Below are 23,677 nucleotides of genomic sequence, written 5' to 3'. Positions count from 1 at the left end.
GGGTCCCCTCTTGTGAGGTACCAGGAGGCTATAGCTTCACCTTGAGCATAAATGCTTTATTGTCACCTTAGGGTTCTCAGGCAGGTGGAGCTGTTGCACATCATGGGAGGGCAGGTACACTGAGTTGATGGCAGAGCTGCGACCAGTGCTCCCTCTGTCCTCCCTGCCCTCCCCCCACTCCGTGGCTCGATGGAGTGCAAGTGGGTCATTCATAGGCTGCCCCTGGGGCCTTCTCAGATAGAAAGGAAAGGCCCCCCCCCCGACATGTGCCCCCACATCCCCCTCATAAGTGCCTCGCCCTGTACCCTTCTCATAGTCTGCTACTGCTCTTTCTACAATTAACATTCATACTTGGGTGGTCAGTACCACACCCAGGAAGGTCTTACTACCCCTGTCCCTTTCCTGTCAGTTTCCAGTCCTTGTCCTGTCTGGCTCCCTAAACAGGCTGAGCCAGTCAATCAGTGCACTCCGCCCTTCAGGCCCAGGCCCTGCACAACCTCCTTCCTCTTGCTGCCCCACCTGCAGCTGCACCCCCACCCCCCCACTCCCATCCCGGACCCCAGTTCAGACCAGGGCTCAAGTCTTCCGGTGCATTCTGCTTTCAGGATCGTGTGCTCCCTGTGGGCACGCCGTCTTGCAAACCTCTTTTAAGTCTCCTTGACCTCAGTCCTTGGCAGGGCCCTTCAGCCTTCCAGTCAGCGGACCGGGGCCCAATCCTAAAGCCAGAGTTTCTGGATATGTCCCCACCCATCCTCCTGTGACCTCACCTCCCCTCACCTCCCGGGGCAGGATGGTGGGGAATGGGGCCGGTTGGTCCGCCTCAGCCCGCTCCCCAGGCCCTGGGCCAAAAGAGAGTTCAGCGGGGCCGACGGGGACTGGCACTGCGCCCTCAATTGGAAAGAAAGTCGATGGCGGCTCGCACGGAGCGATTGGTGCTGACGTCGACGGCAGTGACCTTAATCTCGGTGTCGCCAAACTGCATAGCAGTGCGGATCTCGCGGCGGCTAGGGGGCGCGCCGGCGGCATGGGGGCCTCCCTCGGCGGGCTCGAGCTCTAGACTGAGCGCGCCGCACTTGCGCACGCCTGGGTCGGTGATGAAGCGCGCGTCCTCGGCGGCGCAGCAGTACAGGTTGATGAGCACGCGCCGCTGGCCTGGGCGCGCTGGGCAGTAGCTGCGCAGCACCTCCTCGCCCAGGGCCACCGACTGCTCGGCGGCCACGAAGCGCTCGAACACGTCAGTGCACCAGCGGCGGCCGTCGCGAACCAGCAGCTTGTCGGGCGGGTGGCGCCCAGCCACAAAGCGGTTGAGCACGCCCACGCCGTAGGTGAGCGGCGAGCGGCGCACCCGAACGACGCCCGGAGCCTGCCCGAAGAGCACCGCGCCCTTTAGGATGGTGAGGCCCACGTCGTGCGGAACCACCACGCGGAGGCCGCGGGCACCCAGTGCTGCCTGCACCGCGTGCTGCAGCACGGCCGACTCTGCGAAGCCGCCCACCAGGAACAGCAGCTTCACGCCCTGCACTTCGGGGCGCGCCAGCAGCGCCTCTGCGGTACAGGAGTGAAGGGTGGGGGTAAGGAGGAGGGACGGGGAGTGGGCCACTGAGGCCACCACTGCGCAGCCACTGGTGCCTCTCCTCTGCCCGCCTGTATCCTCAGGCAACCAGAAACTAGTCATTTCACTATAAAAGGGTAGCCTGGTTTTCATAAAGAAAAACACCGGGCACTTTCGTGAGGGCCCCTGGCAATCTTTATGGGCTCTGCTTCCCCACCACACTGTGGAGGGCTTGAGATAAGGGTCTGCATTTACACATATTAAATGCCTACTACGTGCAAGACATTGCACTCTCTAGATACTTCAGCTCATTTAAATCCCTGTGATAACAGTTTGGGGGACCTAATACTATCACCCCATTTGGGGAAACAGGCACCAGAGGTTCTTTAACCTGGCAAGACTGCACATTTTCCCGCCTATCTCTTAATCCCCACCACACTGCATCCTCCAGGTATTCCAGATGATTCTGGGTCTCATTCCAGTGTGTGGATATGGGGAGGTTTCCAGGCACTAACAGGGTAACATATTCCCGCATCTGGGTGTGTATGTTGAGGTGAATGAAGGACCCAGGCTCAGGTGCTCACCTATGTGCTGGATGATCCCGCTGACCGTGGGCTGAAAAAGGTCGTTCATGGCCTCACAAGACATCCTGAGCATCCCCTGTGAGGACCACTTCACGAAGTTCACGCTGTAGGTGTTGAAGGAGGCACAGGCCCATGGGTCAGGGTCCCGGGCGCTACCCCTATTCCAGGCCGAAGTACCTGGGCACTGACTGCACATTATGTGTTGTGCCAGGCATACTTTCAGGGCTTTAGACGCAGGTCTGTTCCAGGTCCAGGCATGAGGTCCCAGGAGAGGAGCCTCCCTTTGCCTCGAGCAGAGGAACCCAGACCCATTGGCTAGCGCGCGTGTGTGTGTGCGCGCGTGTGCGCGCAGGGAATGGGAAGAGGTAGATGTTGGCCTTTCTGCAGGCTCAAGATTCTCGCCCCAGTTTGGGCTGCTGATTCCAGCTGGGGTACTCATGCCCCTCCCACTGCCTCCACCGGGGCTGGCATGATATGTGCGTGGGACAGATAAGGTGGCTCCCCTACTCCCCCCCGGGGCCCACACCTTCCCCTGTAGGTGCGGTCCCCCGGCCCACCTGCTCCTGCGCAGGGCTGTCTCCACGTTGTGGCCTCGCTGCTTGCGGTAGAAGTCAATAAACGAGAAGGGCAGCGAGATGTTGAGCGCCCCCGCACGGTGTGGGCCTGCGGTGCGTTTGCGGGCCTCGAAGGCTATAGTCAGATCCACCCAGGCTGCTGGGCGTTGCCTTTTGAAGGTGGCGATGAAGTCCTCGCCGAAGATGCGGCCCAACAGCTGCTCGAAGGCCAGGTCCACGCCCACCGCGCCACAGGGGCCACCTTGGGTAGGGCAGAGGAGGAAGTGGGGCGTCAGTGCCGACTCCGCCGCCAGGGGCCGTTGGCGGGGCCAGGGCGGTCTCCGCCGCCAGGGGCCGTTGGCGGGGCCAGGGCGGTCTGGGTACCAAGGGCGCTGCCTGGCTACTCACCAGATGCCTTGTAGAGCTCCTTGAGGGTGCCATGGGGCTGCTCCAGCTGGTGCACGGTAAGGTCCACCGTGCCTCCCCCGCAGTCTGCCACCACGTAGCGGTCTCCTAGGGGGGCGAGCGTGAGCACACACTCGTGGCACCTTCAGCTCTGTGCCCTCTGCAGACACACCCAGCCTCCAGCCCTGCCCCAGGTCCTGAGCCCTGTCTGCGGGGCCATGGGGGTTAGGGTTGAAAGGGGCTTCAGGTGCTTGAGGGTCACCAGGTAGGAGCACAAGGTGTGGGGGAAAATGGTCCCAGGATTCTGCAACTCATCTGCAGAGAATCCCCCAGGGGAGTGGGGGTTAGGGGCATGGCTGTGAGTGGGGGTGGGAGTGCAGGTGACTGAGGGGAACTACGAGGTTAGGTACAGCTGAAAGAGTTGGAAGGGGCAGGGTTCCTAGGGGCTAGAGCTGACTTTGGGAATGTTCCCCCCACCTTCAGTATACGGTGCCCCACAGGGCCCAAGGAATATCCCTCCATCTCCCCTCCCCCACCTGCTTGCATCTCAGCCCACAGTTCTCCGACACCCGATTCCACCAGGAACGTGCGGCTGTGGCGGGACCTTCGAAGCTGCTCTCGGGCTGTGTGTTGAGGGACAGCAGGACAGTGAGGTTAGAAGGGGTGTCTCAGCTACCACGCTCAATGCCCCACATCCTTCCACCAACGCCCTCCATGAGCATCTGGAGCAGCCAGTGCTCCTGAAACTCCTGCTCCACTCCTAACTGGGAGAGGGCAATGCTGAACCCCAGAGGGTCCAGAGAAACTGGATGGGGTAATCTTAGGCACTGTAACCAACAGCTAAGGGGGAATATTTCTGGCTGCAGGACGTTCCCTTAATCCAGAAGGGCTCAGGCCATGGCAAAATCAGAATTAAGAAGGTCTGAAGGAGCTGGTGATGGGGTGGGGGGAGGTCCTGGGACCTCTCCCTGTCATGGGAGATGGCATCTGAGGGGATGATGAAGGTTGACCATAGCTGTCCCAGTTCCTGGTCCTGGCAGCAGGAGCTGGGGGCTGATGGGGGAGGGGGGAGGACAGCTGATGTGCCAGGAGGGGAGGGAAAACTGATTCAGTGGCTGTTTAAGGGGCAGCTCCTGAAGACCTCCACCTTCAGCTCAGAGTACCCTTTGTCAGTACCCAAGCACCTCTCCCCAGGGTAGGCATCACTCTCCCACTCTCAGATTCAGGGCTGGGCTGAGTCCTACCATCCTCTGACAGTGCTACTCTAGGGCAAGGTGTAATCTTCAGCGCCTGCCTCCAAGGCCACCACTGGGCAGTATCCCTGGGGGTGCTCACCCTGACGGAAGCTGGAATCAATGGAGCGGCGCTCGCCCAGGCGCCCGCTGCCTGGAGCTCGGCTGCTCAGGTCCACGAGCTGGTGCAGACGCAGCTTGCGGCAGTAGACAGAGGCGGCCTCAGGCTCCAGGGCAATGAGTAATTGCTCTGCATCCTCTCTTGACACCAGTCCGGCCTGAGGATGGGTGGTTAGCAGGGTTGGGGAGCATCATGGGCCAAACATCACACTGAAATGGCACCTCAGGGCAGGCAACCGGGGGCCTGTGGGGCTCCAATCTCCTCTGGATTATACCCCACCCATGCTAAGCTTCTGAGGCCCCTCCATGCTGCACAAATTTGGAGCTGTCTCACAGCCATCCTGTGACCAGGCTGGGGAGGGGCATGGCCATGGCCAAGGATGCCATGGTGTTGCCCAGCAGGAAGAGACCCTAGACTGAGTGAAAACCTAGAGCACCTGGGATCTGCCTCCAGGCTGCCCAAGGTGTCCCTGGGCTGCAGCAAGGTTCCCTTCACAGATGCTGGGTTGGCCAGCTAAGCACTGGCTGAGGGGGTTAGTGGAGACTCCAACACAATGTATTGGGGAGGGTGGGTATAATGGCCAGACCATCAGTCAGAGGGGTGGGGGGGCCCCTTTTGGCTTACTGAACCCTCTTTCTCCACGGGTGATAGACAGTGGCTATGGGCCTCCCCACTCTTAGGAGAACTTTGTTCTCAGGGAATCTGATATAGGAGGAAAGAAACTTTAACTGAAATTTCAGGCGCCAAGGCAAGGCAGTCTGACCAGGTGGGGGATAGGGATGGGTGGGTATTGAGACTCCAGCCTGTTCTCAGCTGACAGGGAACAGTGTGGGAGGAAGCAGGGTGGGTAAACCAGCAGGGGGCCACTGGTGTAGGTGTTTGTTCTGGCTGGGCACAGCCATGCTTTCATCCTGGTCTCTGCAGGGGGATGCCCACTGGCCTCAGGGTTAGCTCCTTCTAGAGACAAGTGTAGGCACCTGCGGATTTGACAGCTGTGGCATGCCTGGCCCAAAGTTGTGTTTGTGGGGGGTTGGGGGTCCTGGTATCTTCCATGGGAAGATGTACTGGAATTCCTGAGATCCCTTTTGGGGATCCTAGGGTGTCCACCAAGGCCTCAGGTTCACAGGCAGGATCAAACAATGAGCCCCCCTCCAACCTCCCCATTTCCACTTGAGAGGGGGGTGCCTGAGCCGTCCCCCTTTCTCCAGACCTTTGGGCACCTCTTATGGTAGGAAGACCAGCAAACATTGGCCAAAATTGCCTCCCTTCATAGTTTCATAGTCCTATTTCCCCTGCTCAGTGGTTGGGGCTGTGGTGAAAATACTGATGCTGGCTGAAGTGGGTGTTCTTGGTGTCCTGCCCAGCTACTGTGAGTGTTGGCTGCTATTGGCTCACCGCTGCCCCTTCTCTGAAGAACTGCCCTCAGCTGAATGAGAACCGCCTCACTTGGAGGGGCTTTCCCCAACCCCCCCAGTAAGCAATGACAGACTGATAAGGATGGACAAAAAGCCACCCCCCCCCCCCCGCCTCCCCGTGGCCAACACCACAGTACATTCTCCCTCTAGAGCTGTCCATGGGATCAGGCTGAGGCTAGACTCCAGCTGAGACCACATCCTTGCTCAACTCTTTCTCCTGTCCTGCTTTCCTCACTCCCCTTTCTCCTGAGAGTCCTAGCAATAGACCACATGCACAAGAATCCCCATCTTGGGCTCTGCTTCTAGGAAACCTGCCCTAAGACACTGTTTAAGCTGGCCTGGGCTGTGTCTTTTGTCCCTCTGCTCTCTGGTCCTGCAGGCCCACCCCCTTTCCTGGTGGCAACAGCCCTCCAAAATGGCCAGCAGGGGGGGGCTGGCAGTCTTTACACAGTGGCTCTGTGGTCCCAAGGGTGGTGGGTGAATGAGGGTATGGGCCCTGCCCGGGGCCCTCCCGACCAACGTCCACGGCTCTGAGTGCACATTCTCACCAAGTAGGCAGCCTCTCGCATGAACTGCTTAGCTGGCTGTTTCCAGATGGCCGGCACTGTCAACACCCAGCGCACAGTGTCCTTCTCTGGCAGCGATGGGCACTGGTCCCTCAGCTCCTGGAGCAGGAGAGGGCAGTGAGGGGAATGGCTGGCTTGGTTTGCGGGGAGTGTCTTTAGCCTCTATGGGAGCTGGAGGAACTAATCAGCCCTCAGGAGGAACTTCCCAGCTAACTTGGAATCCTAACACCCACTTCCCCACCACCACCACCTCCCCAACACCTGTAGGGTTGATGCAGGCTCTACCAGATAGAAAGGCAGGGGACTGGAGAAGACGACCTCTGTCTTCTGACAGTGGCTACCCACTGGATGGACAGGGGATGGGCTGAGGGGAAAGGATGGACCTGGGGGCCCTCCACCCCAGTAGGCAGGGATGGGGTCACAGCGCACCTGAAGGGCATGCTCCTTGAAGAAGCGCAAGGCATGGGCGAACACCTCCAGAGCAGGCATTTTCTTTCCATTTACCGCTTCTAGCTGGGTCTTCAAGGTGAGATCCTGGCAGGGACACAAGGTGACTCTGCAGGAGGCCGTAGCTCTGCCTCCATTTCCTGACAACCTCTTATACTCACCCCATTTCCTGGTGCTCCTCCTCTTTGGCACTGTCCCACTCTGGCTCTAATCTCACATTAGTTCTCTCCCCAGCCCCTCTCTTTACCCTATCTTCACCCCTTGGTCATGCCTCCATCCCTTGCATTCAAGTTCCGCCTCCTTAGCTACTCCTCCACCAGTCCCCTCCTCACCTTTTAGCTTTACCTACCCTCCATGAGGCCTCCCTCCCCGTTTTCCCTCCTAGCCCTGCCTCCCTGGCTGGAGCTGGGCCCTGAGCCAGAATGTGACTCACAGTGGCACTGTGGATCTTCATCTTGAACTTCTCAAAGTAGAGCCAGTCACGAGCCTCCTCAGGGTCCAGATCGTGGTAGTAATCACGGGCTGTATAGCCAAAACTGTGAAAGGCACCCTCTGGGGTCAGCAGCAGGCAGGTGGGGGTCTTCTGGTGGGCCACACCTGGGTCCCCGCCCTCCCATTTCCTGTGGAGGCAGATAGCTGTCAGTGTGGTCAGCAGTAATCCTCCCTTTGTGCTGGCTCTGGAACCAGCTGTGTGACTTTGGGCAGCTCACTTGGCTTCCCCAAGCCTCAGTCTTTCCATATGTAAAATGAGAATGATAATAATACCTACCTTTTAGGGTTCTTGTGAATATGGTGCTTGGCATCCACTTAAATCTCCATAAACGTTGCTCATGGGATCCTCTCTATCCATGGGGCCATGGGTCCCATCCGACATCCTCAGCTCCTGATCCCTTCCATGAAGTATACCATTGGACCTCACCTCCCTTTTTTTTTCTTTTTTTTTTTTGTGGTATGCGGGCCTTTCACTGTTGTGGCCTCTCCCGTTGCGGAGCACAGGCTCCGGATGCCCAGGCTCAGCGGCCATGGCGTACAGGCCTAGCCGCTCTGCGGCATGTGGGATCTTCCTGGACCGGGGCATGAACCCGCATCCACTGCATCGGCAGGTAGACTCTCAACCACTGCACCACTAGGGAAGCCCACCTCCCTGTCTTTTTAACAAGCAGCAGCAGCAAACCATCTGCCTTGTCTGGCCTTCTGATGTGTCTCTCCAGGACCCTGGCAGAGGCCTCCTCCCAGCCAGCTGGTTTGCCCTCCTCTAGGCCATCTTCCACAGCTAAGCTCTTTCAAGGTATTCATGATCACTCCTATCTGGCCGACATCAGTAGCTACACCCAGCTGACTGCACCTCCAGCAGGCCCCCAAAACCTGAAACTCCAGACTTCCCTATGTGCAGGCATCATCTGGACCTCCACCCAGAACTCACTGCCCAGTTCATTAGCCTGGCAAATCCTTCCTCCCCTTCCTCTGCGTTGTCTGATGCCCTGACTCCTCTAGGCCAAGCTCACCAGTGCAGCCTTTTGGGGAAATAACTGGGAATCCAGGCAGAAGGAAGAGCATGTGCAAAAGCTTAGAGGTGTGAAAGACCAGGGAGAACTAGCTATAAGTTGGCTCAAAGCAGGAGAAAATACAGCAATCTTAAGATCAACTAAGGAGGAGTATCAAATGCCATATCAGAATTCTGTCTTGGTGGGTATTAGGTAGGGGAGTGAAGAGGCATGACCACATTTGCCTTTAGAAAGGTCACTGGTCCCCATGTAGCAACAGAGTGGAGGGGAGGGAGGATGGAGAAGGAAAACCAGGGAGGAGGATATTGCAACCGTTCAAGTGAGAGAGGGTGGGGCTGAACTTCGGGGTGGTAGTGGTGGAGAGAAGTAGGCGGGTATTACAGAGATATTAGAGATAGAAGTGATGGGGATTAGTGGCTAGTGGGGGTGGGAAGGACTTGGGAGGAGGCCAAGATGCCCCCAGTTACTTCCTGTGATTGTTATCTCCAGTGTCCCTTCATGTGTCCTCAGCCCCAGCAAGGGGCCCAGCATGGCCTTGGCTGTACGTGCTGACAAGTTGGGATGCCCTGCAGCTCTTAGAGAGCTCTAAGGGCCCAGAGCCTTTGTGGCCTCATGTGGATGTGGAGGGAGCAGAGAAGGGGGAAGGACAGTCCACGCTTATGTAGGTTAGGTCCCCTGTATCTTTGGGGCAGTGACCCTTTGCCTGTCTCTCCACCCACCCTTCCATCCAGCCTCCCAGGCCCTGGTGAAGCCCCCTGATTCCCCACCCCAGGCTGAGTTGGGAGCTTTGGGGTCTTCTACAGGGGTCTTCCCCCTATAGGCTACAGCCCCACTAAGATATATTCAAAGGATCAGGGTCTTGAGGCCTGAAGGGGAGTGTCAGACAAATGTTTCATTCAAACAAAACAAAATCCATCAGAATGGATTTTTCAAACAGCTCTTTCATGACAACTGTGTGACTTGTCAACTCAGTTAACCCTCTGATCGTTCATTTCCTTGTATTTCATTTGAGCCGAACCTAGGAATCTGCCTCTAGGATTCTACCACATAGAAATTCCAGCACAAGTTTTCAAGGAAGAATATTCATTGCAACACTTTTTGTAATAGTGAAAAGTTAGAAGGAAAAATAGCCTCAAAACTATCAATATAAGAATGGATAAATTATGACACATCTGTACTGTGGAATACTATGCAACCATTAAAACAAAATCGTGGCTCTCTGTATTCACATGAAACATCTAGAAAATAGTGTTGAAAGCTTAAAATAAAGCAAGTTGTATGATATAACACTTTTATTTTAAAACCACATATTTATTTGGTTTTTGCATATGTATTTGTGCATATGTATTTGTGTATGTGTTTGTGACTAGCCCAGAAAAAGATCTGTGTATTTTACTGTATGTTTGTTATCTCTCAATAAAAAATTTAAAATAAAAAACAAAGCCCAACATTTCCTGCAGAGGTCAGAGAGCTGCCCCAATTGGGGCTGAGGGCCCAGGCCTAGCACCCATCCTCCAAACTTTTGCCCCAGTGAGGAGCCCAGACTAAGGGTGGAAGGCACTCTGAGGAGACCCCATTTCTCCTTAGTGACAGTACTTCTGGGACCAGGTCTCTCCCAGGGTGTAGGATTCCCCCCGCACCCCACACCAATCTCCCAGCCCAGCCACCCTCACCTCATCATGTGGATGGCCTCAGGGTCACTGGCAAAGCTGAAGGCATAGCCACTGGATGTGGTGCCGAAGTCGATGGCCACTACCACGGAGAAGGGGGCCTGCTGGGGGGCTCGGGCCTCAGGCTTCTGCAAGTGCAAGACCTAGTCAGGGAGCAGCCAGATGGCCAGGCTGAGTGTATGTGGGAGCCCTCCCAACCCCTGGCTGTGGTCCAGACCGGCCCTGGCCCAACCCCACCTACCTGCCTGCCTGGCTTCCTTCCTCTCCTAAGCTCCAAGGTAAGCCCTTGAGATGCCAACTGTTCAGAAAGCCCAAGGCCTCTCAGGTAGCCCCATGAAGTTTTGGGCTTGAGCTCCTGCTTCCCTGCTTCTGGTTCTCTGCCCACCTTCTGCCTGGACTGCCTTTGCCCCACCCCCATCTCACACCACTTCACAGCCTGGGCCCAGCTGGGGGCAATTTTGCTGCTCTGAGCAGCTTCATAGCACATGGACCTGCGTATATTTGACCCTCTTGCTCTTTGTGGCCACAGTGACACAGCCAGACTCTATCCAGTTCTGTGACAGAGAAGAGAGGCCCCATGCATGTGCCCAAGAGTGGTCCCTGACTCCTCCCAGGCCAGGCCTGGGCTCCCTGGGCAAAAGGGGGTCCCCAGGCTGAATCACTAGGGTGAGGCCACCCCACGTGGGGTGACCTAGGGAGCTTGGGGGTGGTGGTTATGTCCTGGATACTTCAAGCTAGCCCCAAACTATTTTTTAGCAACATGTCTCCTCTTCCCTAGATATACCTTGTATTAAGGTGGCTGTGGTTGACAGGAGGGGAAGCAAGTCTCGGAGGCCCAGTGCTCTGAGAACACACAAAACTACTTGCTCAGAAGTACACCTGCCCCAGGCAGGTTACGTGCAATGGTCCCTAGATGTTATCCTGGAGAGAGATCACCTCAGTACAATTGTTACCCCTACAGTCCAAGGTCACCTAAGGCTAACCCATCAGGGGGAACATGAGTGGAGTGTGTAGGGGCAGGAAGCATGATGGCACCCCCAGCCCAGACCTGCCAGGGCTCTTCCAGGCACCAGTGTGACCTTCCCCACTAACCAGGCCACCCACCACCCCAATCCCTGCTCTGGGCTTACTGGAGACTGTGAGGGTGTGAGGGGGGCAATGCCACAGCTTTCTTGGGTCCTTGGGGAGCCGGGTGGGCTGGGCACTGCAGACCGCTCTGGGCTGGAGCCTGCAAAGAGAGGGCAAATCGCTCTGGCACAATCGGGGTAAGGGGCTGGTGGCTGGGGCCCAAGCCTGGGGGATTCTTCATCAGTCATTGCTGGGCCAAGGTGAGGGGTACCCTGCTGGGGAAAGGGGATGAGCGAGGGAGGGTAGGAAGGACGGGACTGAGGTCGGGGTCGGGGATAGCTGGGCTCAGGGTCTGTTATCAGTTAGAGGCGACCTATTCCTGAAGGGTGACATACTTCACCTAGGGACTCACTGTCTCCCCCAGCACTCCTCAGACACAGCAGGGAAGGGGAGAGACAGAGAAGCATTGTGGGGGTGGGGAAGACTGAGTCCAGAGATAGAAGGGCAGGAGAGATGGGGCAGGTGAGCTCCTGGGGTGAGGGTGGAGAAACCAGAAAAGGTAGGGGACTACAGACCTGAGTGGGAGTGGAGCCGCTCCTCTCCCCACGAAAGTGCAGCCACATGGTTCTAATCAGGACCTGAGGGAGTTGCCTCCTCCCCTCCCTCTGCCCCACAAGGGCCATGGACAGGCCCAGCTGGCTGACTGGGGCAACACCTCCCCCAGCCCAGCCCTGAGCCAAGAGGTGTCCACCACACTAGGAAGTCAGATTCCAAGCCTCCCCTCCCCCATGACACACATAGACCTGGAGCCAGCGTTTGGGGGCAGGAGGCCCCCTTAAGACCCTCTCGCAGGCCCAGGACTGAGCTGGACCTTTGGTGGGAGGAAGCAGTGCAGCGCCCAGAAGGCAGCCCAAAGCCTGGTTTGGAGGCTCTGGCAGCTCAGGGGGCAGGAGGGCCTGCTTTGCTGGTGTGGGCTGGTGGGCTTATCACCACCACACTGAACTTTGCTAAGGCCCCTGGGAGGGGGACTGGGGCTGCCCTGAGATCCGTGTGTGGGGACGGGGGCGCTGGCCAGGGAGATTGATGGGGTCTGGTATGAAGACACATTGGCAAATCAATGTCTGGCTTTAGGCTGAGCCAGGGCTGGGGCCTGTGTACTCACTCAGCCACAGCTCTGTGGCCCTGGCAAGTCCCAGCCCTCCTCGACCTTGGGGTACACTTGGAATATATGTGAGGGGCTGGGCATGATTCTGGGAAGTGCCTGGACAGGGCTGGCATCTGTCTTGCAGTGCTGGAGGGGCAAGGACATGGTGGTCACACTCCCAGAGCCCCTTTTTCTCAGGTGGCCAGGGCAGGCTTGGGTCCTGTCACCAGCTCCAGCTTGAGGGGCCGAGTTGCTGTGGTTTGAGCCTGGGAAGGGAGTCAGGAAGGAAGCCCCAGCCCACCAGGTCTTTGTGAGTGGACTTCCTGAGGCGTGTCCGTCCTGCCTCCTGGCCTCCTACCCCTGCACAGAACCCAGAGCCTGCGCCCAGACCAGGCCAAAGGCAGATGCGCATGCACACAGAGTTCTGTGCAGACATACACACCCTGTGCCCAGAGACCTGCCCATAGGCAGACACGCAGACACACACACACACTCACATGCGTAGTCCTGTTACACTGACCCTCCTTGCGCACACACACTCACAGAACGGTGCTCAGGAGCCTCTGCTGGGCAAGGCACATGGACAGACTAGGGGTGGGTCTGAGTGCCAGGGTGAGGGGGGCAGTGGGCCCCGGGCAGAGGTGAGGGGGTGGGTCTTACCACTGTACAGCCCCTGCAGGCCCATCTCCGGGACAGCCAGCATCTTTGTAGGCCCTGTGGCTGTGAACAGGAACAGACAAGCAGAATGGCATTTATTTGTTCCTTTGTTCCCTTACTGAATAATTGTTTATTTTATTTATTTACTTACATTTACATTTACTTACACTTACATTTACATTTACTTACATTTACATTTACTTACATTTACATTTACTTACATTTAGTAAAATAAAATTTACTTTATTTATTTACAAAGGCTGGAGTCCTTTGAAGCAAATCCCAGGCATGTTGCTTGACCTATAAATTATTTAATGTCTCTCTAACAGAGATTTTTTAAAAGACATTGCCACAACACCACTATCATGTCTAACAAAATCAACAGTAATTCCTTAATTTCATCCAATGCTCAATCCTCCATCCCAGCTTGTCTCAAAAATGTCGGGTTTTTCTTTGGGCCACACTGCGTGGCTTGCAGGATTTTACTTCCCCGAGCAGGGATTGAACCCTGGCCCCCTGCAGTGGAAGTGAGGAAACCCAGCCACTGGACTGCCAGGGAATTCCCTCAAAAATGTCTTTTTAACAGTTGCTTTGTTGGAACCAGGATGCTCCTAAGTGTTTCCAGGTGCCCACTCTCTGCCAGATGCTGTGGGACATCAGTGACCCAGAGAGACACTGTCCCTGTCCTGGGGGCCCACAGCCTGGTGGGGAAGCCATTCATAATCAGATAATCATGTAAGTGAATCTGAGATTACAAACAATGCTGTGAAGGATACTGTGAAGCAGGGCAGAAAGGGGAGCATGGCAAGGCTGGAGAGAGGGGTTGGGCTAGGCTCACCCTGCAGGTAGACCCTGGTGGACCCAATTTTAGATCTGGTTTTACATGAAAGGCAACAGCAAATCTTGAAAGGTTTCAAGTGGCAGAGTGACTAAATCTGTGTTTTAAAAAGCCCCTCTGGCTGCATGGGAAGTGTAGATTGCAGTGGGACGACATGAAAACAGGAGCCAATAAGTGCTCCAGGCAACAGATGATGGTGGTGGCTGTGTGTCTTGAGACAGAAGTGTAGACATTTATGTTAGAGGTTAAAATCAACAAGCCTGATGGAAGATGGCTGGATTGGACATGGGAGGTTAGGAAGAAGAAGGTGTCAAGGATGACATTGCCTGATTCAAGCTGGGAGATGGATGGTGAAATGGAGAATACTGGAGCAGGGCAGGCTGGCAGGGGTAAGGGGCAGTGTTCTGGGTGCAGTTTTGAAACTGCTGAGAGAACAGACTGAGGAGTCAGATGACATATGACCTAGAGGACAGGGAGAAATCTGAGGTGGAGATGCGTGTCTGGGAGTCATTGTCACAGGAGGCTTGGCAGAAAGTAGAGTGGGGGAAGGGAAGGGAGGAGAAGCTCTGAATAAAGGTTGACTGGAGGAAGGTTGGCTGGCCAGGGAAACGGAGTTGCCTGCTATGGTTTCATGAAGATCTTGATAAGAGAAGGCTGTGAAGCTAGACGCCTTTAGAGATTTTTAGATGAGACTGGAAACACCTGTTTTTAATGGCATTTCAGTGGAATGATGGAGATGGGGCGGGAGTCAGGTAGGCGAGGAGGGAGCAGACAGTGAGAGAACAGAGCTAGCTAGCACTCCTCCAGCTAGCACCTGGAGGAACATAATGCTTGAGGAGGGGAGGACAGGTTTTTATTTTCTCTTCTAAGGTGGGAGGAACCTGAGCTTGTGTCTGTGAAGTTCTGAGGGCCCAGCTAGAGGCCTCGTCCTCCAGGTCATTGACAGCTTTGTTACTCAAAGCGTGGTATCAGGATAGCAGCACTGGGTCCCCTGGGAGCTTGTTAGATGTGCAGGCCCTCAGGCTCCACCCCGGACCTGCTCAGTCAGCGCTTGCTTTTTCACAAGATCCCAGGTGGTTGGGAGCACCCTAAGGTTTGAGAAGTGCTTGTCAATGTATCCTGGCCCAGTCTTCAGATCACCAATGCTACTGTCCTCAGCAGTGAGCCTAAACAAGGATGGGGACAGCCCAGAGCCCACTCCCTCTCTGTAGCCAGTGGCCAGATCAGGAAGTTTTGCTAACAGAACACAGCGGACACAGAGCTGGGCACTGTCACACCCCTACACACATGTGCACACACCCTTGCTCACACAGAATTCACACAACCCAGCCCCAGCATGGACAGACACTGAGACACATCCAGGATATTCCCCCATGGCCAGCACCATGGAGATTTCCAGACGCATGCAGTCCTGCTGTCACTGGAGGTGCACAGGTGGATGTCCAGGAATTAGAATCAGGGGAAATACAGGGGCTGATCGTGGGCACTTGTACAGCAGCTGGATGATGCTGAGAAAAAGGAAAGTAAATGGTGGGGGTGGGTATGGGCCTTGAGAACCAGGGATAGGTGCCCAGTTCAGGGTGATGGAGTGTCGTGCTGGACGTGGATTCTACCAGCTCCCAAGAGCTGATTCTGTGCATCTCTTCTCAATTCTGCATTTATTGACATCACATTGATAGCTTGAAATCAGCCATGGTGATTCTACCATAGAAGTTGGTAAACTGCAAATTAGGTTTTTCTCCCTCTTGGGGAGCTGACTGAAAAACATCTACCAACACACTACTGGATCGAGCCCACAAGAGAGAATATGGCAGCCCTATTTATACATTGTTTTGATTCATCAGCAAAAACTTATTGACATTTCTTCCTGCCAGGTTCTGCAGCTAAGTGCTGGAGAAATGCTTTGCTGAATGAATGAATGGATTTTCTGAACCAAGGATACTGTATTTGGAGCAGAAACAATCTAGAACCACCAAGAAAAAAAGACTCAAGAGTTGTCACTCTAAGCTGATTCCATGTCCAAACCAATGCGTCTATAATCTCCCCAGCTCTGTGAACCTGGTCCAGTTATCTCCCATCTTTGAGCATGTGACACGGAATGCCCCTACACTCAGGGCTGACAAGGGCCTGTTACAGCACCTGGCTGGCGTGCATCATGTTGCCTCTCTGTGCCTCAGTGCCCTTTCCTGTAAAATGGATCATGCAGGGGGCTTGTGAGGATCAAGTCCAAGAAAGGAAGGTGGCTGATAAAAAGGCAGGAAGTTCGACAGATGTGAGCAGTGTTCTTTCCCTTAGTGATGTGGATTCTGAATTTTCTCTTGTCAGAAGTTTTTGGTCTTATTGAGACTTTTTTTCTAGTCATTCTGAGTTCTTTAGGGAGGGAGGGAGGCCCTGAATCAATTTGTGTTAAAGAAGGAGGATCCTGCTGATTCTCTGAGAGGTGGAGGTACAAGAGGGTGGCAGCCACACAAGCACACACACATACCCCATATTTCTTTGGGACATCCCCCACCATGCATACACACCCACATACCAGAAACATGTAAGGAGAATGCTGATCATGGGACTCAGGACAACCTCAGCTACAAAAGCTATATCTGGGCGGGGCCTGCAGCTGGAAGTGGGGAGAAGTAGATCCCTGCCCCAGGGGCCCACTAATTTCAGACTGGTGATGCTTATGGGTTTGAGAATTGGGTGGGGCAGTTTGATATACAGAGAGAATAACTTCATTTCCTGGGGGCAGGCTAAACCCTGGCCCCAGCCTGACCCCTACCCTACCCACAGAGAGACCCTTAACCCTGCCTATGGTCTGTCCCTTAACCTTGCCCATGGACTGACCCCTAGCCCTTGGCCTCATATTGACCTCTCATCTTCAGCTTTACCCTGACCCCTGGCCCTGGCTTCTATCCAATAGGCATGACTGGGGACTAGGACAGAGTGTGGCCGAGTAGGGACTTGAAACTGGAGACTCCCATCCCACAGTGTCCCCCAGACTCACAAAAGCCTAGGACTTTCACCTCCCTACCCCTGCAGGCCTCCTTTTACCGGGACCCTGCCTCTCCCATCCACTGCTCTCTCAGCATCCTGCCAGTCAGCAGGCAAAGAGAGGCCACAGGCATTTCTCCCAAGCCAGAGGCTGAGCCATCAGGGCCCAAGGAACAGATCAGAAATGGCACCCAAAGGGCTGCCCCAGTCTGTCTCTGGAGAGGCACCCTCAAGGAGAGGGACCAGTGGGAGGTTGTGGGGTGAGGAAGATGCCTTCTCCTGGCCTGAGGCAGGGACTGATAGAAATGGCCTCCCAAGTCCCCTCCCTGTCCTCGACTTTTCTTTCTATACATCCTGCCCTGCCCCCATGGGTCCTCATCAAGGGAGCAGCCAGTTCACAAACAACCTCTGTCCCACACAGCCTAGGGCCTGAAGCCCCTCCCACCATCTGCCCACTGTCCCTCATCTCTTACCTTCTGGGGATCCAGGGCTGCCTTCACTCTCCCAGGGAGTCCACATTTTAGAGCACCCTCCCTGTCAGTTTCTCTCCCCCACACAAGCTAACTTTACAGCCTGGCTCCACTGGGATCCCACAGGGAGCCCTGACCACCTGGATTCCCAAGCTGGCCTCACAGAGAGAAACCAGAGGTCCCTGTTCATGAGGCCAGCCCACAGTCTGGCACTGTGCCACCCAGCCACTCTTGAACTTTCTGAACCACAGGCCCTGGGAACTCCCCCTGCAGGCATCCCCAAATACACACACACTCAACCTCGGGGTCTCCACCTCTGGCCTAAGCACCGTGTCCTCCACAAACTGGCTCCCTGGAGCAGCCCCCAGCCCCACAGACACCCAGACACGGAAGTCCCTCGAACCCCCCTCCCTTCCCCCAGATCCCCACCCTCCACAGGGCGAGTGTGGGGTCCCAAAGCCCGGATGTAGCCCTCCGTCGCTACCCCAATTGCCTTACCGAACCCACAGCCCTGCTGGAGAGAGGAGCTTGAAGATCTGCCCCAGTCCTGTCCCCCTGGGTCAGGAAGTTTGTGGTGGGGTCTCAGCCGCCAGCCCGCGATGAGACCGCCAACCTTGGCGTTTTCTCCTCTCTGGGAGCCCAGCGGTCCCCCGCCCAGAACTCACCTCTGCCCTGCCGACAGCTCGACCTGTGTCCAGACGCCTGGATCCCGGGCCCAAAGCCGGTGGGGCGGCTGTGCTCTGCCGCGTCGGCCAAAGCCCTCGACGTGCGCCCAGCCCCAGCCCGGCTCTCCGCCCCGCACCGCCCCCGCCCCTCTCCTCCCCTCCCCCTCCCCCAGGCCGGATGGCCGCGCCGCTGCCGCCGCCGCCGGGTGGGCCAGCGCTTCAGCCCAGATGTGCGAGGCCGGGGCGGGGCCTGCAGCACGGGCCTCCGCCGAGGGGCCCGGCCCGGCTCGAGTCCACCGCCCCTCCTTTTGCCCTTCCTGCGCCTCCCCCACTTCCCAGCCACCCGGGGGGCCGTGAGGGGAGAAGGGTGAGGAGACGAGGTGGAGGGAGGAGGAGAGGAATTTCAGGCCCTGGTAGGCCTCCTGCAGCCCGACTGCGAAGGGCTCCTCTGCCCACCCCAAGGCCACCTCGGGATTCAGCCTAAGGGGCCTAGCTGCTGAGAGGGAGGGCCCTGCCCAGACCCCTCCAGCCCCTGCCCGGGACTCTCGCAGTCCCTTCACCCAGACACCCCCACCCCACCCCCAAGATCCCGAGCTTGGTCTCCAAGGGTCAGAGAAGAGAGAAGAAGCCAGATTGAGTGTGAGGACAGGCCTTTAAGCCCCAGGTTGGGGCCTAGGTCTGTCCTTGCTGAAGTTTGGGGTAGGGAGGGAAGGGTTCTCACAGTTTGGGTCCCCACTCCTAGCAAAGGGATCACTCAGAACTCATCCTGCTTTGGCAAGGAGCACAGAGCTCCTTTCCTGTGAGGGTTCATGACCTTCTTCCTGTCCTAACCCATGCTTTCGTGGGGATTTGGGGACCTGGCCTCCAAACAGGAGACATAGAGTGGAGATCTCCTTGCTAGGCCCCTCTAAGGCAGCTGACTTCCCATAATGCCCACCACCTCCTGATTCTGGCAGGGCCTGGGCCTGGCCCCTTTCTCTCTGCCCAGTGTGTTTCCACAAAGGCTTAGGCTAGGCACGGATGGGATAGGGCCAAGCTGCTTCTTAGCTTGTCTCTCTGTGTTAGGGGGCCTGGCCTCCTGTCTGTTCCCCCAGCCCCTTCTCCAAAGAAGGCTCCCACAGTTCTTTGGGCATCAGCTGCCCCTCCCACCCCAAACCTTGGCAGGAGCTATTGTCCCTCCCTGGAATACTTTCTCTCCTCATCTCTGACCATCTATAAGGCTCCCCAGCTAAAGTGTCATCTCTCCTAGACTTTTTATTTATTTATTTATTTTAAAAAAATTTTATTTATTCTTATTTTTAAATTTTTATTACTTATTTTTGGCTGCATTGGATCTTCATTGCTGCAAGCGGGCTTTCTCTAGTTGTGGTGAGCAGGGGCTGCTCTTCGTTGCCATGTGCAGGCTTCTCATTGTGGTGGCTTCTCTTGTTGCAGAGCACGGGCTCTAGGTGTGCGGGCTTCAGTAGTTGCGGCACATGGGCTCAGTAGTTGTGGCACGCGGGCTCTAGGGTGCGCGGGCTTCAGTAGTTGTGGTGTGCGGGCTCTAGAGCGCAGGCTCAGTAGTTGTAGCGCAGGGGCTTAGTTGCTACGCGGCATGTGGGATCTTCCCGGACCAGGGCTTGAACCCATGTCCCCCACATTGGCAGGTGGATTCTTAACCACTGCGCGACCAGGGAAGTCCCTCTCCTAGACTTTTTGCCCTTATTGTCAGGGCCACTGCTCCAGAGCGCTCCCTGCAATGAGACTGGGGGTGAGGGGTGTGCAGAACCAAACAATTTTGTATGTTAGCACTGGCCAATAAGCCAGCAAGGTATCCAATCAGCAGCCTCCACTGGCTGTTCCAAATGTGTGTCTGTAAGAATGTGTGTATCTGTTGGTGTGTCTGTGTGTGTGTCTATGTGTATGAGTGTGTCTTTGTGTCTATGACTGTGTGCCTATGTATGTCTGTGTCCGTATGTGAGTGTGTCTCTTGGGATGTCTATGTGACTGTGTCTGTATGTGTCTATGCCTGTCGGTGTGTCTGTATGTATTATATATGTGTGTCTCTGTATCTTATGCCTTTGTGTGTGTAAGTGTGTTTGTTGTATTTGTCTGTTTGTGTGTGACAAGTGTGTGATGGGGGCTGGCAGGCCTTCCTCTCATTCCAGAGGCCGAGCAAAGCCGGGGAGGGTTGAAGTGTGGCTGGGCATTAGTGTATGGGGAAGGGGCAAAGGGTTGAGCCCCTCAAACACAACCTGCCTCTTGTTTTTCTTTTTCCTCCACCCCAGGTGTTCCTCCCTCCCCACCCCCAGCTCCACAGACTGGCTCATCTCTGAGGGCTACAGCAGCAGGCTCTGAGCAGGAGTGAAGAAGACTCATGGGTGGGGAGGTCCCCAGCCCCTGTTGCCCTTCTGTTTAGCAGCCTTCTGTTCCCCCCTATTTTAGGCCCCCTCAGTCTGACATAGGCATCACAGCCCCACCCTTGGGTAGCATCCAGTCAGACACAAGAGAAGGACATCGAACAATCCCAGTGACTCCTTGCCACTGGGAGGTTTGATTCAACTTCCACCAGAAGATTTGGGCCAAGGTGGGCATGGACAAGGGTCCTCCAGAGGCCCTGCCCTTTGTCATCCTCCCTGTGCCCTTGCACCTCCCTCCTCTCCCCTCCATCGCTATGGGGACCCACCCACTGACCTCACCCGCTTCCTGCTTCTCCCTGGTGGGGGAGGAGCGAGGAAGGATCAGTTCCGAGTGTGTCCTTTCAGGAGCAGCCTCTCTCTAGGTCACACTTCCCTCCTCTGGCCTGCACTCAGGATATCTCCCGCCTGTGGATGCCCTCGTTCCCAGCCCTGCCCCTCCAGTTCATCTCTATTGTGCAACTGGAGGAGACTTTAAAAAGTGCAAATCTGGTTCCATTGCTTCACTGCTCCTACACTCTCCGTGATTCCCCATTACCTACAGCAGAAGAGCCAAGTGATCCAAGGCTTGGACTGCCCTTGGCTGACCTCTCAAACTCCCCTTCCCAGCCCTAACCTCCAACCGCATCTGCTGCCCTTCAAGCCCAACTTGCCTTCTCTGCTTCTGAACCTTTGTTCCACCTGGGCTAGCCCCAGCCCTGCCTTGCTTGGCAGGCAGCACCCTTCCTCCCTTGGGCTCTTTGGGAGAAACTGGCCCCTGGGAACCTGTTGTGGGTGCTGTGTCTGCTCAAAGAGCCCCCAGCCCTGGTCACCACCAGGTGGGGCTTTTAGGAAAACTCTTTAGGTCTGGAAGGCAGGAGCAATGCTCCTCTTGCTTGGTGCCTGACCCGCACACCAGCAGGCAGTATTAGGGCAGAGGGTGATATTTGTCTTTAGGACATGTCATTTTCCGCCTAAGCTTATGTGTTCTGTCTCCCCTCCCTCTTGCCCAAGTCCAGCTGCTTGCTCCATCCCAGAGCTTGGGGCAGGCAGACAGAGAGACACACAAACCACACACACACACACACACACACACACACCTCACACATACACCAGGAGGAGGACAGGTGTTCCCACAGCGTTCCTCGGGAGGAGAGGATGGACAGAAGTCTTTTTCCATCAGTAGACCCTGTTGACTGCACCTCGTGGTGTGCTGGTGCCTATTTGGGTAACTTACCTGCCACTTACGCTGCCACAACACCCTCGGTGGGGAGGGACTCTCCATTCTACAGAGGAGAAAGCTGAGGCTTAGAGAGAAGAGTGCACTGCCCATTTCAGACCCGCTGCTGATTCAGGGCACAGATCGATTCAGTGGGCTGTCTCAGGGTCTGCTCTTGCAGGAGACTGATGAAGGAAAGATGGCACCTGGGCACCCAGACGCAGCCTTCCTGGATAGTTGTCCAGCCCTGCCTGCCCCTCCCTGGGGATGGAAGGTGGGTGGCTCCTGGGACAGAGGCCTCTAGAGTGTTCCTCTACCAGATTCCTGAGGTGCGAGCTTCCTTCCAGGAATGACTCTGCCTGCCCCACCCAGCTGGACTTCCTCTCTGTGGCTCACAGCATCCATCTGCATCATTTTCCTCATTGGAGATGGGAGCGTGGGAGGCCCAGCCTGTGGCCAGGGGTTCAGGATGAGCCCTGGTGGTGCCCTGCCTCCGCTGTTGCATGGGCGGCTGGCACCTCCTCCTTCATAAAAAGAGAGCCCTGGGGTTCCACCTTCCTGCTGAGCCTCCCTAGCACCCTGCCCCAAATGACCCCCAAAGCACCGGAATTGGCCCTGTCTCCCAGAGCTCTGCACTGACACGGCTCCACTTGCAGCTCCTTCTTCAGAGTGATGTTATTAGGGTTCCCAACAGGGACATTGGGAAGACTTCTTGGAGGTGGTGACGCTTGATCTGCATCCTGAAGGATGACTGAGAGAGTCATCCATGTGGAGAAGTGGGCAGAGCATTCCAAGAAGAGGAAGCTGCAGACAAAGGCATGGAGGGTGGAGTGAGCAGGAGGCAGAAAGGAATCAACAGACTCCATAGCTGGATGAGGGGCTGGCTGTGTGTGTGCCTGATGCTTTCAAGTACAGTCCTCCCTTGTGCCCTACCCCAGCAGGCATGCTGGTTCTTTGCTCAGGAACCCTCAACCCTTCTTGTTCAACTTGGACATCTTCTGTTTGGGATCTTTTGTCTCTAGTCCTGACCACCAGGAGTTCAGCTTCACTGCACAACCCTTTCTCTGCTCACGCCTTCACTTACCTTGGGCAGCACCTCCCCTTGCCAGCCCATGCCCCACAGAATGGCCTCTCTGCTAGGGTATGGGGGTACAGAAAAGGGCCACGACTCTAAGGGAAAAGAAGATGTTGGGGGAGAGAAGATACTTTCCTTTCAGCCATGTTAAGTTGGAGGGAATGCTGTGTAGACAGTGCTGGATGCCCCCTCCCCTATTATCTAGTTTCTTTTTCTTCATAATAGAAACTTCTCTTTTCAGCCATACAGAAGTGTTCCATAGTGTCTTTCAGCTTTTAAAAACTGCTGTTGGTTGCCCATTGTTTCTTGTTCCTCATCCTGCTTTTCTCCATCTTGCTGCCTGGAATGTTGATGGGATGACTGGAGCTCTAACCACCATGTTGGACCATAAGGTTGAGGGATACACCCCAGTGATAGCAGAAAGCGACCAGCAAGGAGACTGGCACTCAGCAATAGCCCATGCCCACCCAGGGCTGAGTACTTGCAGACCTTTAAACGTGAAAGAAAGAAACTCTCTTGTTTAGGACCCTGTATTTTCAGTCTCTGTTACTCATAGCAGAATGTAATCCTATCTGATTTGACCCTAAGGAAAAATGTTAACTAGGCAGTGGGTAATGGACCTGGAGCACAGAGCAGAGTTTGGAGTTGTGGGTAGAAATTTGGCAGTCATTCTCACAGAGATGGGAATTGAAGCCACCAGAGCAATGAGATCAGCAAGACAGAGTGTGCTGTGTGGAAGAGCAGACAAGGCCTGCCCAGGAGGCAGCCTGTCCCTCTCTTGCCCAGAAAGACTGTTCTGGCTCTGCGGCTCAGGTTCATCCACCCGCTTCCGAGGTTTCATGAGGAGGGTTCTGCCTCCTCAGCACGCTTCTTGGCTATTATGATGCAGATTAAGGATGGAGGGAGGCTGGGGGAAGACAAGAGGTATATGGACTAGGGTTGGAGGAAATTGTTTGGAAGAGTTTTTAGAGAGATAATTTTAAGAGCAGCTGTGGTGTGTGTGGCAAAGTGGATTGGAGAAGGAAAAAAAAGAGGTTTTATAATGTGCTGTTGTAGTATGAAAATCCCTTTCGCGGTGTTCAAGAAAACACACAACTTGAAATGTGTTGAAATTACTTTTTTTTTTTTTT

The 23,677-nt window shown here is 55.5% G+C and overlaps 1 protein-coding gene across 6 annotated transcripts; it reads right to left on the bottom strand.

Annotated features, from left to right (window-relative positions):
- Window positions 1-35: 35 nt before the first annotated feature.
- On the bottom strand, window positions 36-18,001 carry HSPA12B (heat shock protein family A (Hsp70) member 12B). 6 transcript variants are annotated; one of them, XM_060125071.1, is made up of 13 exons: window positions 17,879-18,001; window positions 12,924-12,983; window positions 11,182-11,279; window positions 10,055-10,194; window positions 7,310-7,496; window positions 6,859-6,963; window positions 6,412-6,528; window positions 4,431-4,605; window positions 3,632-3,718; window positions 3,099-3,203; window positions 2,694-2,952; window positions 2,137-2,240; window positions 36-1,545 (listed from the first exon to the last, which is right to left on the bottom strand). In XM_060125071.1, the coding sequence occupies exons 2-13, from the start codon at window positions 12,964-12,966 to the stop codon at window positions 890-892; spliced, it is 2,076 nt and encodes a 691-aa protein (XP_059981054.1). In that variant the 5' UTR covers window positions 12,967-12,983; window positions 17,879-18,001; the 3' UTR covers window positions 36-889. The 6 variants fall into 6 exon arrangements, with proteins under 6 accessions (XP_059981054.1, XP_059981056.1, XP_059981052.1 ...); XM_060125073.1 differs by lacking the exon at window positions 10,055-10,194; XM_060125069.1 differs by having other exon boundaries at window positions 11,182-12,983; window positions 17,879-17,954.
- Window positions 18,002-23,677: the final 5,676 nt, after the last annotated feature.

Source organism: Lagenorhynchus albirostris, chromosome 15, assembly GCF_949774975.1.
Source record: "Lagenorhynchus albirostris chromosome 15, mLagAlb1.1, whole genome shotgun sequence".
In the NCBI taxonomy this organism is placed as follows: domain Eukaryota; kingdom Metazoa; phylum Chordata; class Mammalia; order Artiodactyla; family Delphinidae; genus Lagenorhynchus; species Lagenorhynchus albirostris.
The sequence above is the reverse complement of the archived record's forward strand: the minus strand, read 5'-3'. Positions and strand labels throughout refer to the sequence as shown.

Excerpts from the sequence above, each read along its gene's own strand:
- HSPA12B (XM_060125069.1), bottom strand. The coding sequence starts at position 11,367 with ATGACTGATGAAGAATCCCCCAGGCTTGGGCCCCAGCCACCAGCCCCT. Across the intron at positions 2,953-3,098 it reads GGAGCTCTACAAGGCATCTG|GTGGCCCCTGTGGCGCGGTG; the intron begins GTGAGTAGCCAG and ends GCCCTACCCAAG. Across the intron at positions 2,241-2,693 it reads ACAGCCCTGCGCAGGAGCAG|CGTGAACTTCGTGAAGTGGT; the intron begins GTGGGCCGGGGG and ends CAACACCTACAG.